Below are 20,274 nucleotides of genomic sequence, written 5' to 3'. Positions count from 1 at the left end.
AGATGAAGTCTTTGGTTAATTTTGTTGCCTACCTCTAATAAACCTCTGAGCATGTGTGTGCCAATAGCAATTATCAGAAGCCTATAATTCTGCCAAAATCGGGTGGATTTTCACAAGAACCAGCAGCTGGCACCTTGGATCTCTGCCAAATTTCAAGTCCTTGCTCCGAACCATAGAGACTAGAGTTTGTCTGTGGAATAAGCATAAAAATGTAAAAGGTCTATTTTTCCCTGTCCTTGTTCTTGGAAATGACTAAACCACTTTTACTGAAACGTATATCTCAGCGTGAGGCATACGTGTCATAAAAAAAAATTCAAATGATTAAAGTTTTGCAAAGATATAAGCAACTGAAAATAGGGCCTTACAATGGAAAGTGTTATACAACCTCAAGTCTAAGTGTTATTGCCACCTCCACCTGTAATTACCAATCTCCTGAGCCAAGTTCCATAGCAAATGTAATTTAAATATGGGAATTATGAGGAAATAACTCTGGACTGCTGTTTGCACCTTGAGAACTGTTCTCAATCTTTTTTTTTTTTGCTTTCCAGTTGCAAAATCTTGGGCAGAAGTGGTGAAGTTGGGTGTTGCAAGACCGCAAGTAAAAGCTGTTAAAAAATGTGTTCTCAAAGGAAAATCAGCCAAGAAGTTAACAAAATCACCCAAGGTATTTTTATTTAAAATAAACCATACTATTTTCTGAATGCATAGCCTCATCGGCTTTTAGTACATTGTTAGTAGCTAGGTGTGTTTCAAAATCTTCCTTGTCCGCCAAATAGCCTTTGAGCACTGATATACATCTCCTGGATGACTCTAAATGTGCTAGATTCCAAACATTCTTTCTTGATTAGTGAAAGGACAGGGCCAAATTTGCACCATTTTTCATTGTATTGATATATTAAATACAGGATTTAATTGAAACTAAAGAATGTGTACCTTTAAAATATTTTGATATCCACAGTGAGATATAGTATCATTCAGCAGAACTAGTGTAAGAGACAAGGTTATCAGTGATCTCAAAATTATAATGTGAGCCATTTCTGAAGATAAAGGTCTTGTGGATCATCTTCACACACCTAGTTTTATATTTTCCTGTATCAACAAACTGGAAATGTAGGACTTTAAAGTTTTTAGTACCATAAAACCTTAGGTGTTCATTGCTCTAACTTGTCTAAGGTTCTTTGAAATTTAGTCCTGTGTTTGCTACTTCTCTGGTGTAATTGTTTATTTGATATGAATTCATCTCTAATCAAATTTGCTGATGTGAAGTAACCACATGTAGTGAAGGGTGAGATGCTTTGTTTATTAAAAGTCCATTGGAAACGCAAGTGTTTCTGGACTGATATACAGCTCTTGTCACAATTAGTTCATATTACAAAGCAATTTCTGTTAAAATTGCGTACCTTAGTAAAGAAAGTACTGTTGCTTCTGTTTTTCTGCCTATTCAGTTGTACAAAGACTAGAATATGTTGTTTTCTGCCATATTTTAAGGACCTGATCTTTCCTCAGGTTAAGCAAAGTGTTTGGTTTACCCACCTTTCAAGATAAAACTTCCCTTTATTTGCTGCTTACAGTGGTACAGGACAACAGCGGTATTTCTGTTCTTGTCCTTCTTCCTTAGTTGGTATTCATATAATACTTTAGTTTGTATTCATCCAGCAGACATCAGCTATCATTGAGGGGGGTATATGTGGAAGGGCTAATTAATCCACTGCAGTGTGTTGAATGGATAATCAATTTTACTTTTATTAGTAAAATTAAAACTGTGTGAATTTCTAATAAATTTTAATTTTGTTATAATATTTAGAAAATTTTCCTTCAGTTAATTAGAGTAGTTCTGTGTTAGTGTTCTGCAGTAGCATGTTGTAAACACAGTTTGATTTCCAGAATTTGGTTTTTTGTGCCCACAGAAACGGGGAGCCTTTGTCTAAATCTGGGTTATTGGGCTGTCATCAGAAAGGAAGGTTGTCACAACTGCAGGGCCAGGAGGGGAAAAAGAGGGAGGCAGCTTAACTTGTATTCTGTAAGAAATTGATTATAACAAGCAGTAGAAAATGTTGATTTATTCAGAACTTTGAGTTCTTAAATTGTTGTATGCAGAGTTTGCTAGAAGTTGATTACCTTTAGTACATAGGCATTGCTCTTTGACCTATTTCTAGCCAAATTTTACGTTTGAGGTCACCATTAAATGTTTCTCCCATTCTGGGTGCCAAAACATTGAAAGAGTAAATTTTTCCCTTTTCCTCCTGTGACAAAGTCCCGAGCCTGTATTGGTGGGTCCCACGCTTCTGGGCAGTTTCAGTGGCCTCAGAAACTCGATAAGGCCCCAACGTGACCTTCCTTTCTCAGTATAGCAGCAAGAGTCACAGCCTATTGAGTTACTTTCATCACCAGCCAGTATGGGAGATGGGGAAGGGGGAATACCCCACAGTCTCTGTTGCTCCATAGAGCTCAGTAGGCACAGTTCAGCCTCCTGCCTGGACCGAGTCCTGCTTCCCTTCTCCAGGGGATCTCTGTAGAGTGTGTGTGTGTGTGGGGGGGGGGGAGGAGAACCTGTCCTCTACTCCAGGTTCCAGCCCAGGGACCCTAATGGTAGCAGTTGTTGGTGGCTTTTCCTTCAACACTGACACCGCTTTGATTCCCTGGGCTATTCCTCCCATGGTCCCCTTTTCCTAGCATCACCCTTACCTCAGGTTTTAGCAATGCTTCTTCTCATCCACCTCCTAGAGGGTACTGGAAGGAGAGCTTTTAAACAGTGTAAGTGGGACCTTGATTGGTTCCAGCTGTCTCCATTAGCCTAACGGCCTTAACTGGTTAATTAGCATCAGGTGTCTTAATTGGCCTGGAGTAGCCTTTGTTTGGCTATCCAGGGAACAAGGCCCTGCTCATTCTGAAGGCTGATATACCTGCCTTCCAGCACTCTCTTACATTCTTCTGGTCTGAATCTGTCACACTCCCCATTTCCCAAACTTAACACATGAGGGGAAATAAAAGAAACAATTATAGCAGAAAAATGAAAATAGAGTCTTACAAAAATTTGTTTTAATCTTAAAAAGCTTTGTGATAGCTTTTGATAGCAAATACGCATTTTATACTGCTGACTAGAGCGGAATGGTTTAAATCAAGGGGATTGAAATCAGCAAGCAGGAAATATTTATTTCAATAATTTATTTTAATCTTTATTTGTATTTCTTAATTACTTTCCTAAAGAACGGTTTATTTTTTTTCATTGCTTTGTAACCAATAAAACACATTGATTTTCAATTAGATGTAGCCTTTACACCAGTGTTTCTCAGCATATTACACATTGTGGGATGCATATGTGGCCTAGAATGTGTAACCTGTCAGGGCAGAGGCAGCTGAGACCCTGAACCCCAGACCCCTGCCATGCAGGCTGCTGCCCCGGCCAGTTGCCACCACCCTGGAACCCTGTCCCCTGCCATGCGGCTGCCCGACCCCAGGACACCTGCCACGCGGGGCAGGCCCAGAGCCTGCAGGGCGGGCTGGTGTCCCCAGGTTCCCACAGGGCCAGCTGGCTACCCCAGATCCCAGGACCCCCGCTATGTGGAGCAAGCCAGCTGCCCATCCCAGTCCCCTGCTGCGTGTCTGCCCAGGCCCATGGGGCCCAACAGCTGTCCTGACCTTGGGGACTGTGGGGCCCCATGGGAGCCCTACACCCCACCCACCCCAATGCTAGGTGGCGGGGCAGCCCAGACCCCCTCCCCCTCCCGGGCAGCTGGGAACCCAGGCCCCCGGACATACCCGTAGCCGTTAGCACACAGGGCCGCAGTTGTATGCTAATTGGGCCACATGCGAGCCATGAGTTGAGAACTGCTGCTTTACACTGTATTTCAAGAATACTTGTGATATGTCAAGCTCTGCTTGGACGGAAATTCAATTAAAAATGCACAAAACCCATATTTTAAAATTGTTTTTAGAAGTTCAGTATAACTACCTTTAACGTGCTGGAATAGATAAGAAAAGAGTTTTGTAAAAACATGTTTTGCATTTAAAACTAACTGATAAATTATTATCTATAGTTAGTGAATTGAACTGATTGATTCTGGTCATTGTGTGCTTCAATATCACCCACTCACACCAAGTTTTTATTCGTAGCTTGGAAGAGGAAAAGAAGTTTTCCTGCTTTTTTCATCTCCCAATTGGTTTCTTAGCTTTGCATGAACTATTCATTGAACTGAAGTGAAGAAAACATTCTCTCTCTGTCTGCAGAAGAGACAACTGATATCAAGAGCTGGTTTAGTACATCAACAAACCCAGTTCTAGGTTTATTTTGAAAAATAAACCCGAATTTCATTTAATTAAAAAAGCCAACTTAAACTAAAAATCCATTTTTTTAAAAAATGCACATTGGTTCTGACTTTGGTCTGATCTGTGAACAAATGTACACTGATTTAACTAAAATCAATTTTTAAATGTAAACCAGTCTAAGGTTTGCACCAGTTCAACTAAACAGACTTAAAATTTCAGTAACACTGGTACAGGTTTGTGTGTGGATCTTACACTGTTCTGGTCATTACAATAAATTCTCATTTACTGAGCAACTCTGTTTTTCTTTCTACAGACTCCAGCAAGAAAAGTAAAGGGTCATTTTAGTACAGGTCATGCAGATTCTCCAGCTACCATAGTGATAGGAAAAGCTCATACTACCACAGTGAAGCTGGTTGGACAGGCCCCTAGAGTGGTGAAGAATTGTGCTTTGAAACAAAACATGGATATAAATGAAAGCTTCACAGGTAATTTGCACACTTTTTTAAATTAAGCCACATAATTCTTGCCTTATTTCACTTCATGTTGGTTGATAAAAGCAGTTTCTACTTAATATAGTCTATTGTGTAACTTGGAACATGTTAATCTCCGTTACATAGTAGAAAATACCTTTATGTACTGCGGGGACCATAACTTCAATTTTTTTTTGGCCTTGAGTTTAAAATCTCAACTTGAACCTTGTATTAGGAGGGTTTGTATTTAATTTCAACTTCTTAAAAATGAGCGAACTTTGTCAAGTTCATCACTGTCTATGTCACTACCTTCTAGGTCCCTCCATTGTTTTCCCCCTCTTCTGCTACATCAAATACAAACTTCATGTTCTAACCTTCAAAGCTGAACACAGTTAAGCTCTGCAGTATCTCTCCTTCTTAACCCAAGGTTGACTGCTCTCTTAACTTCACCAATGATGCTAGAGTCTCCGTTGCCTGGTTTTCTACTTTCTTTACACTAGTGCCTTTATGCTTTCTCCCATACTGCACTTGCAAATGGGAAATACTGCCAGTCAAATCTGTAAAACTACCACTTTCTCTTAAGTGTCTTAAATCTCACCTATATTATAATGAGTAAGGCTACATTTTAGTCACCGGTATTTTTAGTAAAAGTCATCAACAGGTCACTGGCAGTAAACAAAAATTCATGGCCAGTGACCTGTCCATGATTTGTGCTAAATAACTCTGACTAAATCTTGGGTGCTCTGGGGTAGCAGGTGGTGGTGCGTGGCCCAGGACCCCTGCTGATGCTGCTGGGGGGGTGGTCTGGGACCCCCCCGCTGCTGTGGGGAGGGGAGGCGCATGGTGACCCAAGATCCCCGCTGTGGAGGGCGGTGGCCAGACACACCGGCTGCTGCAGAAGTCCCAGAGGTCTCGAAAAGTCACAGAATCCGTGACTTCCATGACAGACTCGCAGCCTTAGTAATGAGTACTGAAAACTGCTATATAATAACTGGTTAGTAGTAAGCTGTGATTGCTGCTACTGATTAGTATAATTTTTAGCCAATCAGTACTAAAACATTTTATTTTGTTAATCTATCCTCTTACTTCCTCTCCAACTGGGATCTTTTTTTTTTTTTTTTTTTTTTTTAAATATGTACCTGTTATGTCTTGGTGTCTAGATAGTAAGTTCTTTGGAGATGGACTTTCATGTACTATCTTTGTGCAGTGCCTCGCACAATTTTTGGCATCTGACAGCTGCTGCAGTGTAAATGTTATTTGAGTGGTGTCTCAATCAAATATTATTTTAATGTATAGTTGTAATTATTTCAATTTGTGATGTTCCATACGTGCATAGAATCATAGAATATTAGGGTTGGAAGAGACCTCAGGAGGTCATCTAGTCCAATCCCCTGCTCAAAGCAAGACCAACACTAACTAAATCATCCCAGCATGTGTGCTTTCTCTATATCTGGAGCACAATTGTGCATACAAATTAGGCCATCATACGTTGATGCATCAGTAAAGTATGTCTCTAGATAAAGCTTATATGTAGTTTAGTATAGTAGCGTTTCATTGTTTTACAAATAAAAAGAATTATGTTCAATTTATTTAAAATGAATGTGGTGAAAAGTTTAAAAGCAGGATGTGTAGCTAACAGCAGAAAAATGTTAAACTTTACATTCTATTTGGATGTCTTGCTGTATAAAATGCTGTGTGTCCACTTTCTCTTTGTGGTTAATATAGAACTTCTCACAGTGAAGTATCAATAACTCTTGAATTGAGTTTGACTCACACACACACACCTGTTGTGCAGTGCTTACACATGTACTTGGTATTTTGCAGACAATTTCTACTACTCAGTTCTGCTGTACTACATCCTTATTGTTCTAGATTTGTGTTTTTTAAATCAGGGAAATTAGTCTTTTTTTCAATCTGGGATGAAACTACTAACCTGACTTTCATTTATGACATAACATATTTCCAGAGGTGACTCGAACAATCAGTGTATTAACATATTATACCACCTACCTCCTGTTATAACGCCTCTACTGTGAAACAAAGGCGTAGACGTATGATTATCTGCCCTTAAATGTACATTGTGTGGTGTACTATTTGAAGAAAGGGACTAAGTCACAATGCTTTATTTTATTCTTTGTTCTGCCACTGTATAACTGTTTTGTAAATCAAAGCATATGCTAATTACTTTAAACATAATTAATAGGAATGACTGAGATGTTTAGAACTCCAGTAAATGAAAATCAAAAAAGTCCATCTTTATCTGCTGCTCACAAGACTGATCTTACACCATCATGTGCTAAAGCAGAAGGCTCTGAGGTACACACTCCAGAGGAGTCTGGTATGTTTGTTTCTTCTTTTTAATAGCTCTGTGGAAAGGGAGTGAGGGTTTATGGATTGCATATAAGAAAAGCAAGCTAGTGCTACTAACCTGGATCTTTGAAGCTAAGCTTAGTCAATTATTGGTTTTGTTTTAACCTATGCAGACTTAGTGTAGAGTGAGAATGGGGCAGGTGGCAATTTGAGGTAATTCTGAGATAGGTGGTTGAATGCTGCTTTCTATCTTAAAAGATGTATTTGTAGTCCCGACTATTTCTGAACTAGGATGATCCACTTCTTCATTAAATGGTTGTGTCCCATGGAGTATGGTGCTTTCAGAATACTGAAGCATGTGTGATTGTACAAAATGGGTTTAAGGCACTCAACATTGAAGAGTTGGTATGCTTCAGCAAAATGCAGTGAATTGTTGAATGCAGACACAACTAAGCCCAACGCTTGTGTTTTAAGGTAGGGCGAGGGTAGTGTTGATGGAAAAGGTGGGGCCCAGAATGAGAAGTCAAAGGCCATCAAAGGTGGAAGGATGATACTGAGTAGGCACCTTCCTAACTTCCCTAACTTCTTTGGTAGGGTTTCCTTCCTTTCTGTTGTAACTCTTGGTACTAGTCATTGGGTTGCTGTAAGGATCAAAGCTAATACTGTCCCTGAGAGATCAAATGAGATCTCGTTTCTTCAATTAAGCAAGAATTACCTTAATATAGTTCTTCATAGGTAGAACTCAAGAATAAATCCTATAATATACCAAAACTTTAGAATTGCATTTCCATTTACTTGAGAATCTGGAATATATATTTTTAGTTACAGAAATAGGCTTAATAAATGGGTATATTCAGAGCACTGTGTATTCCACAAGTACTAAATTTGCGGCAAAGCTGTGTTATAGAATAAATTCAAGGTTGGTTGGTTGGTTGGTTTTAAGGTTTCCCTTGCAAATTGTCTACACTTGACTTCTTTCCCTAAAACTCTCCACTGTCAGTACCACTGTGCAGCTGTCTCTACCACTAATAGCAATGGTGGGAGATGTAGGGTAGACAAGGGGACAGTGACCACTTCAATTTTACTACAACATTATCTGTGCCTGCTTTGATCCATAGAGCCCTGTGCGGATACAAATTTATATCCGTAGATGCAGATATCCGCGGATATAAATCAGTAACCGCAGGGGCTCCTGGGGACCGCAGCGGAAACAGGAGCAGAACATGGGGCCGCTGCTCCCAGCAGCTAGTGCCCCACGCTGGCAGCTTCTCCGGTGTGGCTGTACCGCCCCCAACCTTGTCCATTGGGGCGGGAATCGGGCCCACCAGCAGTTGTCCCTGGTCATGCTCTTGTGTTCAGGTGCTGTGCATGTCCCCAGACAGGAGACGCAGACAGCTGCATGGAAGGGATGGGGGCCAGGTTGGGCAGTATAGCCTCACCGGAGGAGCTGCCAGCGAAAGGCGCTGGCTTCTGGAGCAGCAGCCCCGTGTTCTGCTCCTTTTGCCACTGTGGTTCCCAGGAGAGCCCTGAGGTTCTGCAGATACCAATTTATATCCACGGATATCTGTATCCGCGGATATACATTTGTATCCACACGGGGCTCTACTGATCCAGTACCTTGCCTATGTTATAAGTACTTGTGTTAGCAACCTTGAGAAATTGTAGGGAAAATCTAGTGTAGATACAACTGTGGTTAACAACAAAAACCTTTAAAACAATATACCATATATGAACTTGACAGTTTGTTTTCTGAGTCTACAAGACAGACTGAAATAGCAGTTCGAGGTGAAGCAAATTTCAGTATCAACATTTACTGCATTACTGGTCACTTTAATGTGCTTATCTTGCACAAATTTTTTTGTCCGCCACACCTTTTCCAGTGCCAAAAATGCCAAATGTCCCCTTATGCCAAAAAATCAGCTTCCACCTGATGCTTGCGTGTTATGCAACTTCAAAACAAAGTTTCAGCACATTTAAAGTTTAGGGACAGTACACAAGAAATTTAACTTAACATTGGATAAAATAACAGAAGGAACACTAGTTATATTCATTTTCATATTTAATTCAATTAAAAACTCATTTTTAAAATTTGTGTAGTGCCTTCATGTTGTTTTTCATTGTTAATTACCAAGTTGCTTGTTTAAATAAGACTAGATTTTGGTGCAAGGGGCAGAAGCTTTGCGTGCCTGATACTTCTTCAGCAATTTCCATACTTGACTTCCTTGCTTAAATTTCCTTTTGAATTACATAAACCTAATTTTATTACAGGAGAGATGGTAATATCACCATTAAGTACCTCCGGCATGTCACAACAGAGAAAAGATAGTCAAGATGTTGTATCTCGCTTCCTGAGACTGGAGAAGTCTCCAAATTCTGCTTTTGTGGCTGCTAAGTTAAAGCAGACTCCTAAAAAAGAGAGAACTGTACTAGAAGAGACAGTGGAAATGAGTAATCCGTTAGTAATGCCAGAAAAGCATATAACTGAGGTGACAGTGAAAGCTAAAAGGCTTGTGAAGACTCCAAAGCAAAAGATCAAACCCGTCGATGCTCTCTTGGGCGTCAAAAGGCTCTTGAGGACTCCAAAGCAAAAGACCGAACCCGTCGAGGCTCTCTCGGGCGTCAAAAGGCTCTTGAGGACTCCAAAGCAAAAGACCGAACCCGTCGAGGCTCTCTCGGGCGTCAAAAGGCTCTTGAGGACTCCAAAGCAAAAGACCGAACCCGTCGAGGCTCTCTCGGGCGTCAAAAGGCTCTTGAGGACTCCAAAGCAAAAGACCGAACCCGTCGAGGCTCTCTCGGGCGTCAAAAGGCTCTTGAGGACTCCAAAGCAAAAGACTGAACCTGTCGAGGCTCTCTCGGGCGTCAAAAGGCTCTTGAGGACTCCAAAGCAAAAGACTGAACCTGTCGAGGCTCTCTCGGGCGTCAAAAGGCTCTTGAGGACACCAAAGCAGAAGATGGAACCTCTTACAGATGAAATTGCCTTAAAAAGATTACTAAAGACTCCAGCACAAAAAAAGCAAGTAGTAAAGGATCTGGTGGGAGTCTGTTTTATGAAGACAATACAAAAGCAGAAATGTCAGCCAGTAGAAGACAAGATAGGGATCAGCCATATTATGAAAACATCTAATCAGAGAATCCAATCAGAAGATATGGTAGGAATCAAAAGGCTATTGAAGACAAAGGAAAGAGTCGAACCAGTAGAAGACATGTTTGGTATCAGCAGACTACTGAGGACACCAAGGGAAAAATATCTACCAGTTGATGACTATGTGGGATTGCAAAAACTTATGGCTGAGCCTAAACAAAAATATTCAAATTCTGAACTGGATTATGTTGGTGTTAAAGAAATTTTTGATACACCAAAGGAAATTAAGGTAAAAGATCTTGTTACATTATTTTGGTAATTTCAATTGTAGTCAAATTCATAAATTTTAAGACTAGAGGATACCATAAGATTATCTATACTACCCTCCTGGCTATAAAATTTCATCCAGTTACCCCTGTGTTGAGCTCAATAACTTATCTGGCTGATGCATGTGTTCCAGAAATAATACTAAATAAGTTACTGAGCACAACACAGGGGCAGTGGTGGATTCTCCATCTCTTGATATCTTCTCATTAAGAATCCATCACTTCCCTTGGTAGCTTGTGCCCGTGGTTGTGAATTGCTTTCATTATTAAAAAATTGTGCATTATTTCTAATTTGGATTTGTCTGGCTTCAGCTTCCAGCTATTGGTGATTCTTATATCTTTCTTTGCTAGATTAGAGTTCTTTAGTACTTGAAATTTTTCTTCCTGAGAATGTACTGTAATCAAATTGTCTTTCAACCATTTTGATAAACTAAGCAGATTGAGCTCTTTGAGTCTTTCACTGCACCCTTTCCAATTTTTTAACATTATTTTTAAAACATGGACATCAAAATTGTATGTGGTTTCCCAGTACTGGTCTCACCAATGCTTTGTACAGAGGTAAGATCATTTCCCAACTCTTGCTCACTATTCCCCTGTTCATATATTTAAGGATGCCCTTTTTGCCACAGAGTGGTACTGAGAAGTCATGTTGGTTTGCCTTCCTTCTCTGACCTCCTAAATCCTTTTCAGAGTTACTGCTTTCCATGATACAATCCCCTATTTTGTAGATATGGCCCGCATTGCTTGTCTCTTAGATGTGTATAACTTTCCATTAGCTGCATTAAAACACATTGTGTTTGAGTGGGATCAGTTTACCAGGTGATCCAGACAACTCTCTATGATGTCAACCCTGTCCTCATTATTTATCACTTAGTCAGTCTTTGTGTCATATGCAAGTTTTATCAGCAATGATTTTATATTTAATTCTAGATCATTGATGAAAATGTTGAACAGGCCTAGAACCAATCCCTACAGAATCCTGCTATAAACACCCCCATTTGATAATGATTCTCCACTGACAGCTACTTTTTTTTTAGCTCTGTCAGCTGGTTCTTATTCTATTTAATGTGCTTTATTGATATTGTATAGTGCCATTTTTTAATCAAAATGTTGAGTGATACTAAGTCAAAAATCCCTTACAAAATTCTTAAGTATATTACATCTAAACAATTACCTTTCTCAACCAAACTTGTAATTTCAAAAGTGGATGAAATCAGGTTTGTTTCACAAGATCTGTTTTCCATAAAATCATGTTTACTGGAATTAGTTGTATTTCTGTCCTTTAATTCTTTATCAGTTGAATCTCTTTTCAGTTTTTTCATTATTTTGCCTGGGTTCGATGTCAGGCTAACCAGCCTTTAGTTACCTAGGTCATCCTGCCTGTCCTTTTTAAATATTGGCACATAACCACTCTTCTGGAGTTACGGAATTTCCCTGTTATTTCAAGATATATTAAAAATGATCATGAGCAGGCCAGAGATCTTCTCAGCTAAGCCTTCTAGGACTCTTGAGTGCAAGTTACCAGGGCCTGACAATTTAAAAATATTTAGTCATAGCAGATGTTGTTTAACATCCTCCTTAGTTAGTAATGGACTGGAAAGTAGCTCATCATCCTCATGTGATAAGAGTATATTGTCCTGCTTCTTTCCAAATATAGAACAGAAATGTTAATACTTCCTGCCTTTTTTGCATCATTAACCGTTTTAAATCTCCTTCTAGTAGGGGGTCTATACCATTATTAGCATTTCTTTTGTTCTTAGTATACTTAAAATCTTCTTCTTGTCCTTAGCACTGCCAGCCACAGATTTACTGATTATTTTTTAATTTTGTTAGGTCAAAGTTACGGATCTCATGCAAGAAAATAATTCTCCTCATATTGATCCTAAACGTGAACGTGGTAAGTGCAAATGTGCATTTTTAAAGCTGTAATTTACAATGTATCTTAAATGTGTGAGGTTTTGAAAATGCCAGAATACACAGAAAATATTGAATTTAGTTTGTGCAGTGATAATTTTGAATACTTGCTGCTGGGAATTGGAATTTATGAATGTAGTATGCTGTTAGTAACATCTGTAGATCCACCAGCATAAAAATCCTGCTCTTAAACTTCATTTAAAATTAAATCTCTTTTGAAAGACTTCCAAAAGCATATTATTCCTTTAACACTATGCTGGTTCAAAACTGAGTTGAAGGTAAGAATGCTGTCTATTGAATCACCCAACAATATCTTGTGCATTTAGCTGTGATTTTCTTACTGCTACTAAATACAGTGGTACCCTTTTCTTAATGCAGCATCAACTTTCACATTTCATGACTTTTTGGTTTTTGTATGAAGCTTTAATATTGCCTTAATGTAGATTTTGCTAAATATATACAAATGAGATTAACAGGATTTTGTGCCGTGTATCAAAATCACTTGGCAGAAAAATTTGAAAAGAAAGGAAAAAAAGGCATGAGATTCAGAGTCTTCAGCACTCTTGAGCATTCTCTGGGATTGGGTCAGTGTCTTTTCAGGATCCCAGGTCACCTTTCTTCCAGTTCAGCCTTCTCTTCCAGGTTATGGATTCTCCTCTCTGACTCTTGCAGCAAGCTCTTATCAATTTGGGCTGGTCAGAGAGTCAAAAGATTCTCTCTAGCTCAGAAAGCATGTCCTAGAATGAACCTCCCAGCCTCACAGTTCTTAAAAGCCAATTCTAACACCGCTCCTGTCCTGCTAGAGAACTTCCACTGCTGCAACCAGCATCCCTGCAGACCACCTGGAATAACTGGATTCTTACAGCCCAAGCACCCTCTTTAGCATACCCATTTTCCTTCCAGACCACAATAATTAAATGTTAATGACTTCTTTTGATTGTTCTATGTGGGAAAAGCCTTCCAGCTGAATGTGTAGTGTATGACAATGTAATTGTCAGCCAATGGCTGATTTAATGCATGAGAGTTAGAATTTTATATATAGAATCCATAAAATCAATCAGAATTCATAAGTTGTACAGAGACAGATTCCCCAAATCATCATAGCAACCGTAATTATATCCTTTACCAATGGTTATTAAACAGTCATGAAATAATCATATCTAAAGTATCAAATGTATTCAAGTTTCTCTCATTCTAAAATATCAGTAGCCCAACCAATAAAATAACATTTCTTTCCTTTAAGCCCCACAACCTGAAGCAAATACTCACCAACAACCACATACCACACAACAGAACCACTAACCCAGGAACCTATCCTTGCAACAAAGCCCGTTGCCAACTGTGCCCACATATCTATTCAGGGGACACCATCACAGGGCCTAATAACATCAGCCACACTATCAGAGGCTCGTTCACCTGCACATCCACCAATGTGATATATGCCATCATGTGCCAGCAATGCCCCTCTGCCATTTACATTGGTCAAACTGGACAGTCTCTACGTAAAAGAATAAATGGACACAAATCAGATGTCAAGAATTATAACATTCATAAACCAGTCAGAGAACACTTCAATCTCTCTGGTCACGCAATCACAGACATGAAGGTCGATATCTTACAACAAAAAAACTTCAAATCCAGACTCCAGCGAGAAACTGCTGAATTGGAATTCATTTGCAAATTGGATACTATTAATTTAGGCTTAAATAGAGACTGGGAGTGGCTAAGTCATTATGCAAGGTAGCTTATTTCTCCTTGTTTTTTCCTACCCCCCGCCCCCCCCCAGACGTTCTGGTTAAACTTGGATTTAAACTTGGAGAGTGGTCAGTTTGGATGAGCTATTGCCAGCAGGAGAGTGAGTTTGTGTGTGTGTGTGTGTTCCCGGGGGGGAGGGGGGGTGAGAAAGCCTGGATTTGTGCTGGAAATGGCCCACCTTGATTATCATGCACATTGTAGGGAGAGTGGTCACTTTGGATAAGCTATTACCAGCAGGAGAGTGAGTTTGTGTGTGTGATTTTTGGAGGGGGGTGAGGGGGTGAGAGAACCTGGATTTGTGCAGGAAATGGCCCACCTTGATTATCATACACATTGTGAAGAGAGTAGTCACTTTGGATGGGCTATTACCAGCAGGAGAGTGAGTTTGTGTGTGGGGGGGTGGAGGGTGAGAAAACCTGGATTTGTGCTGGAAATGGCCCAACTTGATGATCACTTTAGATAAGCTGTTACCAGCAGGAGAGTGAGTTTGTGTGTGTATGGGGGTGGGGGGGGTGAGAAAACCTGGATTTGTGCTGGAAATGGCTCACCTTGATTATCATACACATTGTGAAGAGAGTGGTCACTTTGGATGGGCTATTACCAGCAGGAGAATGAGTTTGTGGTGGGGGGGGGGGGGCGGAGGGTGAGAAAACCTGGATTTGTGCTGGAAATGGCCCAACTTGATGATCACTTTAGATAAGCTATTACCAGCAGGACAGTGGGGTGGGAGGAGGTATTGTTTCATGGTCTCTGTGTGTATATAATGTCTTCTGCAGTTTCCACGGTATGCATCCGATGAAGTGAGCTGTAGCTCACGAAAGCTCATGCTCAAATAAATTGGTTAGTCTCTAAGGTGCCACAAGTACTCCTTTTCTTTTTCCTTTAACTGTGTAATTGAAAATCATTCATTGTTGAATCTGTAGAAGTCACTCAAATATCTTATTTAGAATATTAAATATACGTTAACTTACCATTTTAAAAAGAAAAGGAGTACTTGTGGCACCTTAGAGACTAATAAATTTATTTGAGCATAAGCTTTCGTGAGCTACAACTCACTTCATCGGATGCATGCCTGTATCTCATGAAAGCTTGTGCTCAAATAAATTTGTTAGTCTCTAAGGTGCCACAAGTACTTCTTCTTTTTTTTTTTTTTTGCGGATACAGACTAACACGGCTGCTACTCTGAAACCTGTCATTACCATTTTAATAGAATCAAATAGTCCTACCCTAAGCTTAGAGGTAATTTTGATCAGGCGCGTTGTGCACTTATTTTACTAATTTTATTCTTGCTCCTTTTGTTCTGTGTTTTTAATGAAAAATGTTACTTGTTTTAGAATCTAGAGGAAATTATGAAAGAGAAGAACTGAAGCAAGAGAAAAGAATGGAAGATTCACTTGAAAAAACATCACTCCCATTTGTGAGATCTAGGAATAGAAACATTAAAAATGAACAAGAATTGCAAGAAAATCTTGAACATGCATTTATTTCACCTAAGGAGTCAGAAATTGTGAAAAATATAGAAAATGTTGAAAAAGAAAAAATAAGTGATGGGTCTCCGACCAAGAGCCATAATCTCTCAAATTCAGTAATCTCTCTTTTACTTACCAAAATGGATCCAGTTCAAGAACCAGCTATGCAACGGCAAAGAGAATTAAACCAAAATTTGAAAGATAGTGATGATAAAGAATTGCTTTTTGAAAATCCTGTGGCCCCACAATTAAATCTTATCCAGGGATCTATCGATTTGTCCGGTAAAGACAAAAAATCTACAAGGGCAAAACAGCAGAAAATAGAAATAAAAGAGAATCCCTCTTCACTAAGAGAATGTGAAGAAAATCTACAGGAGAATGTAAATTTATTAGAATTACCAGTTCTGATGAAAGAGAGCATTGAAGACCAGAAGGAGGAGGCTATTGCTTTCACTACGGTAGTTAAAAATCTAGGAAGAAAAGAGAGAACCAATCAGTGTATGCAAGAAGAAATTATTTCAAAAATTCATGTTCACAAACAACTTGACAAAAATAAGGAAGCTGTTTCCTCAGTAGAAATACATGGAACTTTTCATAGCTCCAGAAGAGGTAAAAGGAGTCTTGAGTCTCGTGATAAAGATTCTTTAATGCCACAAAGAGAAACTACAAGTATGAAACAGAATTTGCAGACTGTGTATCAATCTGTCACAAACCATATTTTAATAATGGAAAATGATCAAAGTATGAAGACAGCAAATGTATCTAGTAGCAGTAAAAATGTAAGAGGGCACCCTCTGCAAACAGGGCTTATAGCACCTGAAGATAAGTCTGATCAAGGTAGTGTAGAAAATAATGAAAAGGTGGCTCTGTCAGTTAGGAAGAGGTCTAGAAGGGAGAAAAAATTAGAAATGCTAGAATCATTAGTTCCAGCTAAAAGAACCAGAAGAGGGAAAACTGAAGATAACAAACAGGAATTTACAGAGGAACATGATGCAAAAGAAAAATCCCAAAGACAGACAACAAGGAATCCTTGTAGAGCAGAAACAGTAAAGTGTGTACAAACAGATGAACAGGATTTTGCCAACAGTACCATTGAGGCTGCTGCAGTAGAAGAATCTGAAATCGATAAACCAACCCTTGAAATTATGGTAACAGAGATGAAAGGAAGAAAATCTTTGAGAGTAAAATCTAGAAAGCAATTAGAGGAAACAAAGAAAGTAAGTACAGAGATGGTACCTGAAAATATAACAAGTGTCCAGGAAGCCAAGAGAACATCAAAAGAAACTGTAGTTAAAATACACAAATCTACAAAAAATGAGACAAAAGCAGCTCAGGGAAATAAGGAAGCAAAAACAGGTCAAAGCTTAAAGTTAAAGGAGTCACATTTTGAAAACACAAATGACGCACCACTTGATGTTTATAGCTTGCAAGCAAACAGGAATTCAATTAAAAAAACTAATCAAACACACGGAAATAACAGAGGTCAAAACGGTATATTGGACATTAAGGAAGGTGAATTTGCCAAAAATGAAAAAATGATACCACAAAATATATCAGAAACTGAACCAGAGACAATTTCTACAAAGGATTCTCTAGGATCTCTACAGACAGTGCAAAGTTCCAAAACCAAGGAAGCCCAAAACAATCCAACTGCTGCAATGGTATATGATGAGAGAACTGTTCTTAGACACGGAAAGAGGATAAGGAAAGGTGATGGCAAACAGGAAGCATCCGAAACCAAACAAATTGAGATTTTAGAAAATAATCCTACAGAAGCAAATGAAAATACACCAAGAAGAGACAGAGGGAAAAAAGTTCATTTTGAACTTGAGGAAGCCAGTTCTGCTTCTCTCAGAGGAAAACACGTTTTACCTGAAGGTAATGATAAAGACCAAAATGAGACTTCAGAAAACTTTCCTTCCCAAGCAAATGAAAATCTCTCAAGAAGGGGCAGAAGGAAAGAAGTTGATCTCACACCAGATAAGGTTAGTTCCACTTCTCTTAGAAAAAAATACAGCTTGCCAGAAAGTGATGCCAAAAAAGACCAAGATGCAGCTTTGGAATCTACTGCTTCCCCTACAAAAGAGAATACATCCAGAAGGGGCAGAAGGAAACAGGTTGATCATAAAGCAGCTAATTCCACTTCTTTTGGAGGAAAATGCACCTTGCCAGGAGATAGCAGTAAAGAAGAGATGTCAGAGAGTCAAAATGTGCCTTTTGAAGCTATTGTTTCGCCTATAAAAGAGAAGCTATCAAGAAGGGGCAGAAGGAACCAAGTTTCTCTCACATCTCAGGCAGCTAATTGCACTTCTCTCAGAGGAAAAAGTAGCTTGACAGAAAATGATGATAAAGATGCGATTCCTAAAGACCAAAACGTGCCTTTGGGAAGTACTACCTCCCAGGCAAAAGTGAATCCATCAAGAAAGGGCAGAAGGCGACAGGTTGATCTCACAAGACAGGCAGCTAGTTCCACTTCTCTCCAAGGAAAAAGCAGGTTGCCAGAAAATGATGGTAAAGAGAAGGTTCCTAAAGAAGACCAAAATGTGCCTTTGGGAAATACTACCGAGGCAAAAGCTAATCCACCCAGAAAGGGCAGACAGAAACAGGTTGATCTCACAAGACAAGCAGCTAGTTCCACTTCTCTCCGAGGAAAAAGCAGCTTGCCAGAAAATGATGGTAAAGAGAAGGTTCCTAAAGAAGACCAAAATGTGCTTTTGGGAAATACTACTGAGGCAAAAGCTAATCCACCAAGAAAGGGCAGACGGAAACAGGTTGATCTCACAACACAAGCAGCTAGTTCCACTTCTCTCCGAGGAAAAAGCAGCTTGCCAGAAAATGATGGTAAAGAGAAGGTTCCTAAAGAAGACCAAAATGTGCCGTTGGGAAATTCTACTGAGGCAAAAGCTAATCCACCCAGAAGGGGCAGACGAAAACAGGTTGATCTCACAACACAGGCAGCTAGTTCCACTTCTCTCCGAGGAAAAAGCAGCTTGCCAGAAAATGATGATAAAGAGAAGGTTCCTAAAGAAGACCAAAATGTGCCGTTGGAAACTATTACTTCCCAGGCATCAATAAAGGGCAGAAGAAAACAGGTTGATCTCACAACACAGGCAGCTAGTTCCACTTCTCTCCGAGGAAAAAGCAGCTTGCCAGAAAATGGTGGTAAAGAGAAGGTTCCTAAAGAAGACCAAAATGTGCCGTTGGGAAATTCTACTGAGGCAAAAGCTAATCCACCCAGAAGGGGCAGACGGAAACAGGTTGATCTCACAACACAGGCAGCTAGTTCCACTTCTCTCCGAGGAAAAAGCAGCTTGCCAGAAAATGATGATAAAGAGAAGGTTCCTAAAGAAGACCAAAATGTGCCGTTGGAAACTATTACTTCCCAGGCATCAATAAAGGGCAGAAGAAAACAGGTTGATCTCACAACACAGGCAGCTAGTTCCACTTCTCTCCGAGGAAAAAGCCGCTTGCCAGAAAATGGTGGTAAAGAGAAGGTTCCTAAAGAAGACCAAAATGTGCCGTTGGGAAATTCTACTGAGGCAAAAGCTAATCCACCCAGAAGGGGCAGACGGAAACAGGTTGATCTCACAACACAGGCAGCTAGTTCCACTTCTCTCCGAGGAAAAAGCAGCTTGCTAGAAAATGATGGTAAAGAGAAGGTTCCTAAAGAAGACCAAAATGTGCCTTTGGGAAATTCTACTGAGGCAAAAGCTAATCCACGCAGAAGGGGCAGACGGAAACAGGTTGATCTCACAACACAGGCTGCTAGTTCCACTTCTCTCCGAGGAAAAAGCAGCTTGCCAGAAAATGATGATAAAGAGAAGGTCCCTAAAGAAGACCAAAATGTGCCTTTGGAAAATATTACTTTCCAGGCATCAAAAAAGGGCAGAAGAAAACAGGTTGATCTCACATCTCAAGTAGCTAGTTCCACTTCTCTCAGGGAAAAACGCCACTTGCCAGAGGATGAAAAGGCAGCCAAAAAATTAAAATCAGGTATGGCAATGATTTATTTTCAGTTACCTAATATAATTGTTTAATTTTTGAAGGTGGGTGAATGTAAACTTGCATGTTTTAGATAAGGAATTGCTTTATTCTTGATCTTGCCTGTAACTTAATGTTGTGAATAAAAGTGATAAAATTTGCATTACTGTAGATCCCAATATTTCAATCTTAAACGTTTGTTGCCACAGAGACACTTAGTACATGTTTGTATAGCACGTAGCATAAATAATACTTTCCTTTGTTACTGTAAATCTCAAGTCCTCAAAATTGTTCTTATTATGAATCACGGTCCACTCAATCTATTTGCAATTGTACAACATCTCTATTGCAATTACAACAATTGTTAACATGAAAAAATATTAGGAAAATATTTAGATAACTGTTTTCAATGTGATGTCAATTTTAAAAGATCACTATCTTTTTCACCTTCATTTAATCTTCCCCACATATGTATGTTCCTTCTCATCCTTCTCCTCTGCCTGGTCCCCTCTTCCCCATCATACTCTTTCTTGCTGTCTGATCCTCCAATCCCATGCTCATGCTAACCTCCTCATTTTTTCCCTTTACATTTGCCGTTTTGTCTTATTCCTTTTTCCCATTCTTTTCTCCTGCCTTCTGGTTCCCTTTCTTGCTCCCTGCTCCTGCTATACATGCACTAGGTACCTGATTCTTTTCTCACC

The 20,274-nt window shown here is 39.6% G+C and overlaps 1 protein-coding gene across 1 annotated transcript in view; it reads left to right on the top strand.

The window, feature by feature from the left end:
- MKI67 (marker of proliferation Ki-67) overlaps window positions 1–20,274 on the top strand; it is a 39,644-nt gene that overhangs the window by 17,738 nt on the left and 1,632 nt on the right. The window contains exons 11-16 of the mRNA XM_048858884.2: window positions 549–664; window positions 4,580–4,751; window positions 6,940–7,074; window positions 9,315–10,417; window positions 12,288–12,351; window positions 15,458–19,585. Coding sequence (XP_048714841.2) covers window positions 549–664; window positions 4,580–4,751; window positions 6,940–7,074; window positions 9,315–10,417; window positions 12,288–12,351; window positions 15,458–19,585 — 5,718 coding nt within the window. The remainder of the gene's footprint in view (window positions 1–548; window positions 665–4,579; window positions 4,752–6,939; window positions 7,075–9,314; window positions 10,418–12,287; window positions 12,352–15,457; window positions 19,586–20,274) is intronic.

The sequence above is a fragment of the Caretta caretta genome, chromosome 7 (genome assembly GCF_965140235.1).
Source record: "Caretta caretta isolate rCarCar2 chromosome 7, rCarCar1.hap1, whole genome shotgun sequence".
Taxonomy (NCBI): domain Eukaryota; kingdom Metazoa; phylum Chordata; order Testudines; family Cheloniidae; genus Caretta; species Caretta caretta.
The sequence above is the reverse complement of the archived record's forward strand: the minus strand, read 5'-3'. Positions and strand labels throughout refer to the sequence as shown.